Consider the following 13,417-nt stretch of genomic DNA (forward strand, 5'->3'; position numbering starts at 1 on the left):
GTCGAGAAGCTGGCTAATCAGAAAGCCAAGTGGCAAGTCATTACCCGCCCTCCGGCTTCCTGATTGGCCAGAAAGCACGACTCTATGCTTCCTCATCACCTGGTGACAAGGAAGCATGGAGACTGCTTCCCTGCTGATCGGGAAGCCGGGTGGCAAGTGTATACACGCCGCCTGGCTTCCTTAAATGGGACTTCCGGTATCGGCAAGTACTGAAAAAAATATATCGGTACTCGTACTCCGTACCGAAAATCCGGTAGCGGCGCATCCCTAGCCGACAACCGTATGAGCAGCTGCAGTGGTGCTCTGGGTTTCTGCATCATCCCAAAAACGATGTTGGGAATCAGGGGCTTTGGTGGGTTCCAATGGGAGGGTCAGACTGGGACTGTCAGCAGTCAGTGAGAGTTGGGGTCCAGCACTGAGATCAGGAACTGAAACTCTCAGCTCCTGGGCTTCCAATGCTTCCACAGAACGGCTTCACAGGAACGGTAACACTATGCTTCTATACAGTGTTTATATTGGGAGCGGAGTGATGTCACAGTACCGTTTTCAGAACAGAGATTTGGGCAGAGCTGTTGCAGCTCTGCCCAGTCTCTCCCTACAGCAGATCCCTGCTAAAGTGACCTATTGCTGGCTGACTGCTGACTGTTAGAAGCGATCTGCTGCTGCATGGGGAGAGGTCTGGAAATGGTGGTCACAGACCAGATTCAGACCCCCCCCCTTCCCCCCACTTCATTTGCGGATTTTATTTCCTGCTAAATATATGGGGGTGCACAAGTTGCGAAAGCATTGCGTTGGTAAAAACTATAGTAACATTTTTTTCTGTGCCAAATAAAACCAAAAAGGAATAAAATATATGTATCCAAATTTGCTATCAAATTAAAGGCCCCATCTGTCCTGTAAAAAAAAAAACAAGGATATGTATATCACCTGTTGGGGTGATCTGCCTATAGTGCCTAGAACCAGAGACCCAGTGTAATGAAACCAGAAAGGTTTTACTTAAAAATGTCATTAGCATGTAGAAGAGGATGGGGGGGAAGGAACCAGCGAAGGCAAAATTGGTAGCTCAGATCACCCTAGCCCTCCCTACCAGCAATGGCTTGGCAGCTCAGATCACCCTAGCCCTTCCCTACTAACGTGTTTCCCCGAAAATAAGACACTGTCTTATATATTTTTTGGCTCAAAAAAAAACACACTAGGTCTTATTTTCGGGGTAGGTCACTATCAAATTAAAGGCCCCATCTGTCCTGTAAAAAAAAAAACAAGGATATGTATATCACCTGTTGGGGTGATCTGCCTATAGTGCCTAGAACCAGAGACCCAGTGTAATGAAACCAGAAAGGTTTTACTTAAAAATGTCATTAGCATGTAGAAGAGGATGGGGGGGAAGGAACCAGCGAAGGCAAAATACGAGCCGATTAAACGTCAGCTTTAAGTTTGTATCAGGGTCTATAAAAGTTTAAAGTGCTCATCAATGCAAATAAAAACACATGACAATGCACTTTATTGCATATGCATGGGTCTGAAAATGCTCTATAGGGGGAATGCATCAAAACTGGAGCAGGCAGAATCTGAAGGATTTGCCCATGGCAACCAATCAGCTTCTTTCATTTTCAAAGCTTAACCGAACAAACTTAAGACTGAAGCAGATTGGCTGCCATAGGCAACTGCTCCAGTTTTGATAAATTCCCCCTGATGTGTCTGACAGAAAAACTATTCTTGTTGCTCATACCAACCAGAAAGTCAAAACTGGAGGACCATTATAGGCCCCTCTACCTCAGATACAAAATGACACCCATGACATGCCGATAAATGTATGCACCTACTGGCTAGTGCTCATTTCCTGTGTGTGCAGGCAGAAGGACCGTGCTTTAAGAACATTTCCCCCCCCCTTCTCGAAGGAAATAGCTCAGGCACAGCTGTCAAGCAGCGGTGACACACCGAGGGCACGTGTCACATATGTGTCTCACCTTTGCCGTCTCTGCAATTTCTTGAATTCCCTTGTTGCTGGCCTGCCTTATTATAGGAGTGATTAGGCCTCGGTCGGTTGCCACGGCGATGGAGATGTCAATGGACTCCAAATGGCTGGGGCCCTCTCCGTTCCATGTGACATTTACCTCAGGCATTTGCTGGGGGTAGAGAAGAGGAAACCATTAGAGCAAATAGAAAAGGCAAAGCGCGGATGTAAATGTTTGCTTTTTAATAGCTGCGGTTATTTTGTACATTAGCGTATTACCGTACAGGCAGCACATTCATTAAAGTGAAATTACAGTCTTTCTGCAGTTTTCCTTTTAATTATCTTATCAATGTGTGTCCACGCTTTAATTATCTTATCAATGTGTGTCCACGCTTTAAAATACTTGTTTCCATGACTAGCTTGTAATTATCTATACACATGGGGGCGAGAATAATTTCTCATTGCACATACTGACTCTGCTTTCTAGTGATGTACGATGACTGCACTTCACTGCTCCTCTCAGTGTAAGTCTTGGACACACTATATATAAGGCCAAGGTGAGCATATCTGAACTGTCATTGAAGCAAATCTGTAGCTGGACTTTAGACATCCAATGTATTTCTAACGAGCAGCAATTGAGCTTAAAAATAAGTCCTCATTGACTTCTGTAACTACAGGCACTGCAGGGGCCTTCCTACCGGCAGTGGCTTAGCAGCTCAGATCACACTGGTCCTTCCCTACCAGTAGTGGCTTGGAAGCTCACATCACCCTGGCCTTCCCTACCAGCAGTGTCTTGGAAGCTCAGATCAGCATGGCCCTTCTCTACCAGCAGTGGCTTGACAGCTTAGATCACCGGGGCCCTTCCCTACCAGCAGTGGCTTGACAGCTTAGATCACCCTGGCCCTTCCCTACCAGCAGTGGCTTGACAGCTTAGATCACCCTGGCCCTTCCCTACCAGCAGTGGCTTGACAGCTCACATCACCCTGGCCCTTCCCTACCAGCAATGGCTTGGCAGCTCACATCACCCTGGCCCTTCCCTACCAGCAATGGCTTGGCAGCTCACATCACCCTGGCCTTCCCTACCAGCAGTGGCTTGATAGCTCAGATCACCCTAGCCCTCCCTACCAGCAATGGCTTGGCAGCTCAGATCACCCTAGCCCTTCCCTACTAACGTGTTTCCCCGAAAATAAGACACTGTCTTATATATTTTTTGGCTCAAAAAAAAACACACTAGGTCTTATTTTCGGGGTAGGTCTTAATTTTTTTTTTTTTTAGGTACAAGAATCCAAAGTTAATGCAAATCCAAATTAAATAATCCAAAATGGCAAAGTTAAGAATAGGGTGATCAGGGCAATCAGGGGTGCCCTTCCTTTCCATGAGCAATTTGGTAACCAGAAAAAGCGAAGCACACTTTCACAATAGATTCCTCACAGGCGGAGTGCATTTGGTATCACTCCGCCTGTGACAGGAGCCGGCGCTATAGAGGAAACATCAGCTTATGCGGCTCTGCTCCCTGTACTGCCACTAGTGCTGGCTACATTGGCACCGCTGATTCTCTCCCGCGGCTCTTCAGGTTCCCCCTTATGCCACCACCAGCCCTGGCAATGGTCACAACTAGGTCTTATTTTCGGGGTAGGTCTTATATTTTAGCAATTCCAAAAAATAGTACTAGGTCTCATTTTCGGGGTAGTTCTTATTTTCAGGGAAACAGGGTAGCAGTGGCTTGGTAGCTCAGATCACCCAAGCCCTCCCCTACTACGGTAGCAGTGGTTTGGTAGCTCAGATCACCCTAGCCCTCCCTACCTGCAATGGCTTGGTAGCTCAGATCACCCTGGCCCTTCCCTACCAGCAGTGGCGTGGCAGCTCAGATCACCCTGATCCCTCCTACAAAAAGTGACTGGAAAGCTCAGCTCCCCTCTCCCAGTAGTGACTTGGCAGCTTAACTCACCCTTCTCTTTCCTCAAAGCAGTGACTCGCCAGCCTTGTGCCATTCTAATCTCTAATGTAAATGCAGAGCAGGGGTTCGGGGAGGGGGAGCTAAACTGCTATGTCAGCAGGGAGGGGAGCGTAGAACTGCAGAGAGAATGACTTATACGTCTTCAGTGCCTTTGCTGTGACACTTGAGAATAATTGATCCACAGTGACTGCAGCTACATAGATCAGTGATGGCTTGTTTTACATCTCACTTACTACTTGTTAAGAATATGTAAATGCTGGAATGTCTAAAGCATGGACATTGGCTCACATTAAGCAAAGTTCCTAGTCACAATCTTTGATGTCAGATGACCGGTAGAGCAGGGGTAGGCAACCTTGGCAGTCCAGGTGTGGTGAAACCACCAATCCCATCATGCCTCTGGGAGTCATGCCTGTGGCTCTCACCCTTGCAATTCCTCATGGGACTTTTAGTTCCACAACAGATAGAGTGCCAACATTGCCTACCCATGTGCTATTTATAACATATGTGATTCAGATGGGCCATGTTCCTTAACAATCGAAATTTACATCAAGCTGTTTTCGTTGACGTGTATGTTTAATAATAATAATTGGAAAGACGGTACTTTCCCTTTAATGCAGCTTGGAAGTCCGACTTCGAGCGCATTAAGTGTAATTTTGATTTTTACAAACACACGGAGCGGGACGCATTAGACAAAGATCTACTTCCTCTTCCATACAAAACATGGCATATGGGTAAATGCCCGTCTGGAACGTCTGCGATACAGTAACATTAGAGGGGACCAAGCTTTGCTTACACAAAGCCAGCAAGTGGAACAAAAGAGCAAGTCATCCGGAACTCCCCGAAGATTAACTTCTACAAACTAAAACAACGGCAGAAGGAATACGTTTGTTTCCCGTAGACTGTGAAAATGCCCCGTGTCAGTAAAATTAATTTTCCTATCCACTACACACGGTTGGGAAGGCGTTCTGTACTGGCAGACATGAGCCGGCTGTTAAGCTGTTGGCTATGGGGTGAAGTGGCCTCAGCCGTTGCTCATACACACAGAGCTTCTGCTCAGGGAGAAGCTGCTGGAATCGGGGAGCACAGCATGTGCTGAATGGCGGAGGTTTATTAACCACCTGTGGCCGTACTCCATGTCCGTCCATGCAGGCTTACGGAACAGGGTGAAGGTGATGGCCAAGTTATGGCTATCAAACAGATTTTAGGCACGTTAAGGCCAAACATTTGTGGACACCTGACCATCACACCTACTATACAGTCACAAGTTTGTGGACACCTGACCATCACATCTACCATACATTCAGAAGTTTGTGGATACTGGACCATCACACCTACGATATGGCCTAACGTTTGTGGATACCGGACCATCACACCGACTATACAGTCACAAGTTCTTGGATACTGGAGCATGACACCTATGATATGGCCTAACATTTGTGGACACCTGACCTTCACACCTACAATACAGCCAAAGATTTGTGGACATCTGACCATCACATTGGCCTAACATTTTTGGACACCTGATCATTACAGTGACGATACGACCAACAGTTTGGGGACATTCCTCCAAATTATTGAGTTCAGGTGTTTCTAGTGAAGAGCACTGTTAACACTGCAGCATAGAAAGACATTTTAGACAATTGTCCAAGGGGAGGTTTAACAAGGTCGACTATTCTGGTGTGGAGGAACTTAAGTGACCCTGACCTAAACCCTACTGAACCCTTCTGTTTCAGCATGATTGTGCCCCTGTGCACAAAGCCAGCTCCATATAGACATGGTTGGAGAGGCTTAGTGTGAAGGAACTTGAGTGGCCTGCACAAAGCCCTAACCTCAGTCCTACTGAACTTTTCTGTTTCAGCATGACTGTGCCCCTATGCACAAAGCCAACTGCATATGGACATGGTTGGACAGGCTTGGCGTGAAGGAACTTGAGTGGCCTGCACAAAGCCCTGACCCTAAATCCAACTATACACCCTTCCATTTCAGCATGGTTGTGCTCATGTGCACAAAGCCAGCCTTATAAATACATGGTTTGGCCAGTTTGGTATGGAGGAACTTGGGAGTCCTTACCTCAACCGCATTAAACTCCTTTAGGATGAACTGGAATTCGGATTGTAAGAGGTTAAGGTGTCTGATGTAATACCCTGTTTTCCCGAAAATAAGACCTACCCTGAAAATAAGAACTAGTGTGTTTTTTTGGAGCCAAAAAAATATAAGACAGTGTCTTATTTTCGGGGAAACACGGTATACTGTAAAGTGACTCAACAGACAATTAGTTCTGCCGTCAAGGCATCACACACGGCCCTGTTCACACGCTACACATTCGTGTACAGTATGTGTTGCAATCTCCCCTATCACAGGGAGTTGGCACCACTTGCCATTGCCAAAGGGAGTGTAAGTGCATTAATTGGCCAACTCCTATATCTGCATGTGCACGTTACGCAGTGTTTTCATCAGGGAGAGGAGATCATGGCAGCTATAAGCCAACTTAAAGGAAACATGCACTGAGAGAATATGAAGGCTGCCATTGCTGGCCTATCTTACCTAAACTGCTAATTGCCTGGCTGTCATGCAGAATCTAAAGGGGGGCATGTGTACCAGTGCACAGACTAGATGCCAATATGTAAAATCAGAAGTCCTGACTTCACTGTTACTAAATGGTCTCTGGTTGTTACACTTTCCGGGTCAACTGGACCCTCCCACCACCATAAACATGGGGCCGGATTCACACCGCTGCGGCAGCAGGGGCCACTCATTATGCCCGTTGGTGCCCTACATTGCCATTCATCATTTTATATTACCAAGTCGGTAAGTATGCTGAACAACAGTTCAGGTGTCCCTGACCATCAGGTTCACAAGTTCAGCGTTCTTACCTATGTACCTTTGTTTGCACTGCACCAAATCAGTAAAACAAATGGCAAACGCACTGATTGGGTGCAGTGACACATGGGGGGTCTCAGCTGCCGTTGTAATGTGCGGGGTCCCTTGTGCGTCCCTGTGCCTTTAAGGAGGTTGGGCTGCCTCCTGACAAACCTGCACCCAATTTTATCTTTTGCTACATGTGCTCCAAGATGGAGACTCTCATAGTTTAGAGTTAGGACCGCACTATAAGAGGTGCCTTGGCGCAGCTGTGCGGCTTTCACATTTTCTGCAGAAGACGTACATCTAAACCTCTGTTTTTAACCTTAGCGGTGAGACAAGTTTTTTTGCATGCTGGCTGGCGAGTGTGCTGGGAAACGTTTTTGCTGTTTGCACTGCAGCACAAATAAAATCCATTGTGTGGATAAGCCATTTGGTTGTGCAGCATCCTTCCCTTGGATACTATTTCTTCATCATGGGGTTTTGCACCTACATTACTTTTCCTACACAGCTCATTCCTATTCTGATTTATATACATTTAAAGTTGCATTACCCCTTGTGCCCCCATTAGACAAATTTTGTACATTTCGTGTCTCAGTGGTTACACAAGCAGTGAGGCAAAATGTTAAAATGTCCCCAATAGCTACAGAAAAAGTAGTGAAAGCCTACCCGAGATTCTTAACCCTTCCCTATCTGAACCAAAATTGTCTGGAGCAGTGTATTACATTGAACCTGTGCCCAGACTATGCACACTAAAGTATTTATGCATTCCAAACAGGCAGTAAAAGCTTTGTAAGCAGGGCACTCATCCTTGTAGCTATAGGCGTTGTGTAGAAATTTCTCAAAGTTCACAACACAGGCACTGAAATCTCAGCTATTTTCCTATTAAATAATAGAGAAGGTATTTCTAGGCGGTTAGAAGCCCATTGAACCCTAGTCTTGGTGTGATCTTTGAGAATTATTTACTTCAGAGTCCAAGCACCCAAAGACGTTCGCTCTTTTACTGCTTGTTAAAGCTGTGCAGGAGCATCTTGTAATAAAGACCAGTCACTGTTGTTCTCTCTCCTTGTGCAGGGTTACTGGTCTTGTCTCCGCCCCCTCCTGTAGTTTTCTGCATGCAGCCTGTAGTGTGTGGGGCCTGCTAGGTCCCTCCCACAGCTCTGCTCTCTGCATTGTAAAAACACATTGATGATGTCACTGCTGCTTTTACAAGGGTTTGCAAAGGCAATTGGGCAGCACATTGGCATAGTGGTTAGAGCTTCTGACTTGCAGCACTGGGGGTCCCTGCTTCAAACCCCGGCCAGGTCACCATCCACAAGAAGTTTGCATCTTCCCCCTGTGCTTGTGTGGGTTTCCTCCGGGTACTCCGGTTTCCTTCCACACTTCAAAGACATGCTGGTAGGTTAATTGGTTCCTGCCTAAATGGGCCCTTGTATGTATGAATGAATGTGAGATAGAGACATTAGATTGTAAGCTCCTTTTGGGCAGGGACTGATGTGAATGTGCAACTATGTAATGCGCTGCTTAAATTGTTGGCGTGATATCAATACCTGTAATAAATAATAATTTGGTACACACAACAAAGGAATAAACCCTTTGGTGCTTTGAAAAATATATTTTAATGAAAGCTTTTGTGCTTGGAGTTCAGCTTTAAGAATATGTAAATGCTTTATTGTTACTGGTTCCCCATATACAAATACACTGATGACAGGTATAAGTGTGTATACAAATTTACATAGCACTACATTTGGGAGGGGAAGGGGCGCTTATTGCAACAAAGGCCTTTTTTAGAGCCTGCTCACATTGTTTTATTGGAACCCGTTTTAACAAGGTAATGAACAGTATATGACTAGACAGGGAGGTACTAAGGCAGGGGAGTATTGGGTATTCAGGCAGCGTTCAGGCATGTTTAAGAAGGCAGGGCTAAGACTCCAATCGCCTGATTGTACGTTAGAAACTTACTTTGAGGGTTGCAGCTGTGGCCTTGACGATAAAATCATTTACGGAAACTTTTATATTATCTGCAAAAAACAAAAACAAAAACAATTAATTTTAAAAATGTTCTTGAATTGACAAGAATTGCTGGAATCACAGTGGAATCTATTAGTTCAATGGTTTCAGGTACGTGCGCCCTTGTCTTATTAGTAGCAGCAATGAAAGTCTATGGAGCACTTGCGACGACTTCCATTCAAACATTGCAGGGACCGGAACAGAAATTGCATAGAACATACCTGTTGCAGGCTTATTGCGTTGGGTCACCTATAGCTTCACATTAATGTAGACGTAAACTTCATGGGCAAGGTAAGCCTTTGCCATAATCTGCAAGTACACAAAGCATACTTGCAGACTATGGCAAGCACCTACCTCCTCCAAGCGATAGCGGTTCCAGGCACCGGTCACCGCCGCATCCCCTGCTTCCTATATCATCAATGCCGATTATTCCGGGTCCCACGGTGATCCTCTTTGGCCACTGTGCATGCACATAGGAGGTACGTCATTCCCGGCACCAGGGCCCTTCATGGCATCTGAAGAGGAGGCGGGTTGAATGATGTTGTCCATCCTTACTGGTCAATTATTTACTACTACTACTACTACTCTATTCCTTTTATTTAATTATGACTTTTGCTGAGGTTCATCCTTAAAGAATTTAAACAATATTGTAATACAATTTTCTTTTAAAGCAGAACTCCAGGGAACATTTTTCTTAACCCTTACAGTGGGGCTACCTCTGCACTGCAAGGGTTAGGTGCTCATTTATCTCGCTGTTCAAAAAAAAGTTATACTCATTCGACCCTCAGAGCCGAATGGCTTTAAGACTGGTCACTTCTGCCTTACTCCCCCTCCGCTGCAGAGGTCTAAGGTACCGCGAGTCATCACATTCTATACACAGTGTATAAGATGTGAGCATGCTGAGGGATATATCAGGGGTAGCCCCACTGCAAGGCTTATGAATAATGTATCCCGCAGTTCTGCTTTAAAATCTAGTTTCCGTGTACGGTTTGTAGGTACGTAGGGGCTTCCATATCTGCCCATTGAAAATTCCTGCATAGCAGCGTTGGGCCACAACATGTGCTTTGCTTCTTTTCTCTCTACACAGCTGGAAGTTCTGGAACTTAGATCAGTCAATGGTTTTCCATATTAAAATATATGTAGTCCTTATTAGCATTTCCCGGGAACACACGCATACCCTTCCATGCTATATCCGCTATAGGATGACAACACCATCCAGCGCTCAGATCCAGCTCTCAGCGCCTGAAATATTTTAACAGGACTTGGGAATATCACAGAGATAAAGAGGTTTGCCCTGTAGTACCCTTTTCTGCCACACTCTGATGGCCTGAATCATTGAAACCCATTCCCTGTGAGACCCACTCCCAGCCTGTGACTGAACAGCGAAAGCAGAAGCAGCACATTGATGAGCTCCTCTTTCTGCTCTACCCTCCGCTATCAGCATGCTTCTTATTAGCACATGAACTGATTGCCGTTTTGCGCTGCTTCTTCCTTTCACACTCTAGCCCTGCTGTAAAAGAAACTGCAAAAGGTGAATAGCAGGTCAATTTCAGGCACTTACACGGCTTGCATTCACAAAAATGCATTTAACGATGTGATAATGATTACGGAGCTGCATCAACTTGTGTTTTTTATATCTGCTTGGGGTTCAGCTATAGGTGACAGGTACATTTTATCATACGGATTTGCACAGTTTCCTTCAGACGTCTAATGCAGTAAAGAGAAAAGCAATGCACACAGAGAACCGCCAAGCAAAGCAGAAAGCAGCTCTAGGTGCCCGTGAACAATAAGGCGGATAAGCCTGTAATCTCTGTGGAAGAGGACACTGACTTGCTGTTACACAATTCTGATTTAATAATCCATCTCAGAGTCCCCTGCGCGCATGCTGCCCTCGCTGGAACCCTTCAATAGGAAACCGCAGCTGCCAGCAGCAGACTGTGGGAAATGTGCTTTATTTAGTAGCTGTCAAGCCGAGGCAGTGACCTGTTAGGGATCGCTGATAAATTACCAGCGTGGCCTCTGAAAGTAGCCAGAGTTTCCTCGGCTCTGCATTCACAAGCAACTTAAAAGGTGCCCATACACTGTACAATTCTCGTACGAGAATCGCGGGAAATCCCGCGATCGTACGAGAATCGTACAGTGTATGGAATGCGTGCGACGGTTTCTACTGTACGGTCGCACGTCTTCCATCGAACAAGCAGGCTGGAAAACCCGCCGGGAATCGTACGATTCTCGGCGAGTGAGTGGCCTGCTTGTTCGACAACTAACGAACGGGCCGGTGTGCGCACGCGCACACTGCCCGTTTGCCGTCCTTGCAAGCCCGCCCCTCATTGCAGTCATCGCAAGCCCGGCCCTCAAGGGGGCGGGCTTGCGATGATCGCAAGTACGATCTGCCTGTCCAAGATGGGCAGATCGTAGTTTTTTAAAAGTACTTTACAACCATCGCAAGACTAAGGTCTTGCGATGGTTGTAAAGTGTATGGCCACCTTAAGTTAGGGTAGGGGCAATCGTCTGCAGCTGCGCATTTGCTGCACGGCAGAGCCAAAATGCAACATGCATTTCTGTGTTAGCATTTAGACCGTGTGATGTGCAGGATTGCAGGATGTACCATTGGGTCGATCAGAGCTGTTATTGTGCACATCATGTTTCAATATAAATAATGGAGTGGATCCCTTAGGTGGTGATGCAGCTTTTGCTGCACACAGAATGAGCCACAGGGTCACATTAAAGTGTGACTCCAATTAGAATCTGCGTACAGCAGGGAAGGTTTACAATCTCCGACTGTTTTTTAGTACATCATTTGTCCTCATGTGCCTCATCCGTATGGGAATCTAGCTATTTTACTGCACTAAGCACACTCTGCCAGCATTCCTTCTCATCCTTCACTCCAATAAAAAGAAATAAATATTCAAAATTGCAGCAACATATTTATTATTTCCAATCACTGACAGAAAGACATGAAGTGGGGAGTTCCTTACTGCATGTCTCCTTTTGATTGGAAACCATAAATCCACATTGAAGCTGCAACCGTGGAGGTTTAGGGCTCGTTCACACAATAGCGCACACGTTACTGTGTGTGTTGCAATGAAATGCATGAGTGCGCTGCAGTGCTTCCCCCCCCCCGTTAGTCTCATGTGCCGATGGGCATTGTGATGGAACGCCTTGTGCAAAGATGCAAAATGTCCTGTTTTTAGTGCATACCAAAGCATTGCTTTGGGGTAATCTGAAAGTGGTGGACCTAGCAGTAAAATGAAAGGTCCGCTTACACTTCACAAATCTGCAAAACAATACCGGCGCCTTCAAATCCAAAAAGAGCTCAGCAGTAAAAATACAGCAAACACGATGGAGGCAGCTCCCACAGATTAGATGGACCACCAGTCTATGAGAAAGGGATCGAGGTTACCGGTCTTTTACATCGCTTCAGATTCTCCCTGCCAGGGGTTCCATCCTCTCACCTTATTCTACTGGTTTTTATTCTACCCAACTGTTATAAGTACAGTCTTAGAGCTGCGTGTTTTTACTATGAAATAATATTTTTACACTATGGAGGCGCTCTTTTGTGCCTTTCCACTTCACAAATCTACTATTAGTAGGTGTAAAGTGCACCTGTAAAGAAAAACGTTAAGCTTGTCATGCACTAAAGGTCCATTCACACCACATGCGTATTCTTATTTTTCAGCGCACACCACCACAACACAGTGCTATAAAAGGTGTCCATCTGTGACCAGGCAAATGGCAGGGCTTGCACTAGGAACAATGGCCAGCGCAGCCCCAATGCAAGACAAGCCAACTTGCTTTGTCATAGATGGACATGTTTTATACCGCTGTGTTGTGGTGGGAACACGGTGGTATGCTCTGAAAAAAAGTGCAACATGCCTTACTTTTTTCAGGGCAGTGGGATGCGGCACAGACCAATTGCCTAGCACCCTGCAATGCCCATTGAACTGAATGAAATGTCACAACAAATACACACAGTTCGAGGTGTGGGGATCGGGGCATCGGCACAGTGTTAGGCAGGACACACCAGCCGCTGTGCGTTCTGCACAGCAGCTGGTGTGAATAGACCCGAAAACTTTTTGTGTTCAGTCCGTTAGCTGAACAAAAAAAAAGAAACCTAACAGATTTCGTCATCTACGGTAAACGAAAGCGTGGATGGATGAATTTCCCGCTGTGGTATTGTACTTTGACACCTGGCAGCTGTATTCACTGTTCCTCCAAAAATATTTGGCCGGGCTCCTTTGAACAAAATTGATCAAATAATCGACTTTTGTTGAGCCGGCAAGGCACCACCCTGTAAGAATTTTTGGGCGAATCCGATGAATTGGCCTAAATTCTTATAGTTCATGGCCAGCCTTAGATTTAAACTTGCCCTTTCGCCCCTGGTGCCTAGGCGAGCGTAACATCAGATCCTGGAGAATACAGAGCAGCCGGAATCTGAGGAGATGATGTTCTTGCCATGGACTGCAGCGTCTTCTCGCGAGATTTGTGCCTACTCTGCATTCCCCGGGAATATTCCTGGAAGAACGGTGATGTCACGCAATTCAGAAGTTAAAGTATAATTCTACTTGTTTTTTTTCTTTACAGGTACATTTAACACCTAGTATCCGCAGGTGATTTGTAAAAGGGGGGGGGGGGGG

At 45.9% G+C, this 13,417-nt stretch overlaps 1 protein-coding gene across 1 annotated transcript in view; it reads right to left on the bottom strand.

Moving 5' to 3' along the window:
• PDHX (pyruvate dehydrogenase complex component X) overlaps positions 1 to 13,417 on the bottom strand; it is an 85,528-nt gene that overhangs the window by 11,892 nt on the left and 60,219 nt on the right. Inside the window, exons 8-9 of the mRNA XM_018557465.1 lie at positions 8,733 to 8,791; positions 1,968 to 2,126 (exon numbers count right to left, since the gene is read on the bottom strand). Of these exons, the coding sequence (XP_018412967.1) occupies positions 1,968 to 2,126; positions 8,733 to 8,791 (218 nt within the window). The remainder of the gene's footprint in view (positions 1 to 1,967; positions 2,127 to 8,732; positions 8,792 to 13,417) is intronic.

This window comes from Nanorana parkeri, unplaced genomic scaffold (genome assembly GCF_000935625.1).
Source record: "Nanorana parkeri isolate BGI_ZX_2015 unplaced genomic scaffold, ASM93562v1 scaffold285, whole genome shotgun sequence".
Classification (NCBI taxonomy): Eukaryota; Metazoa; Chordata; class Amphibia; order Anura; family Dicroglossidae; genus Nanorana; species Nanorana parkeri.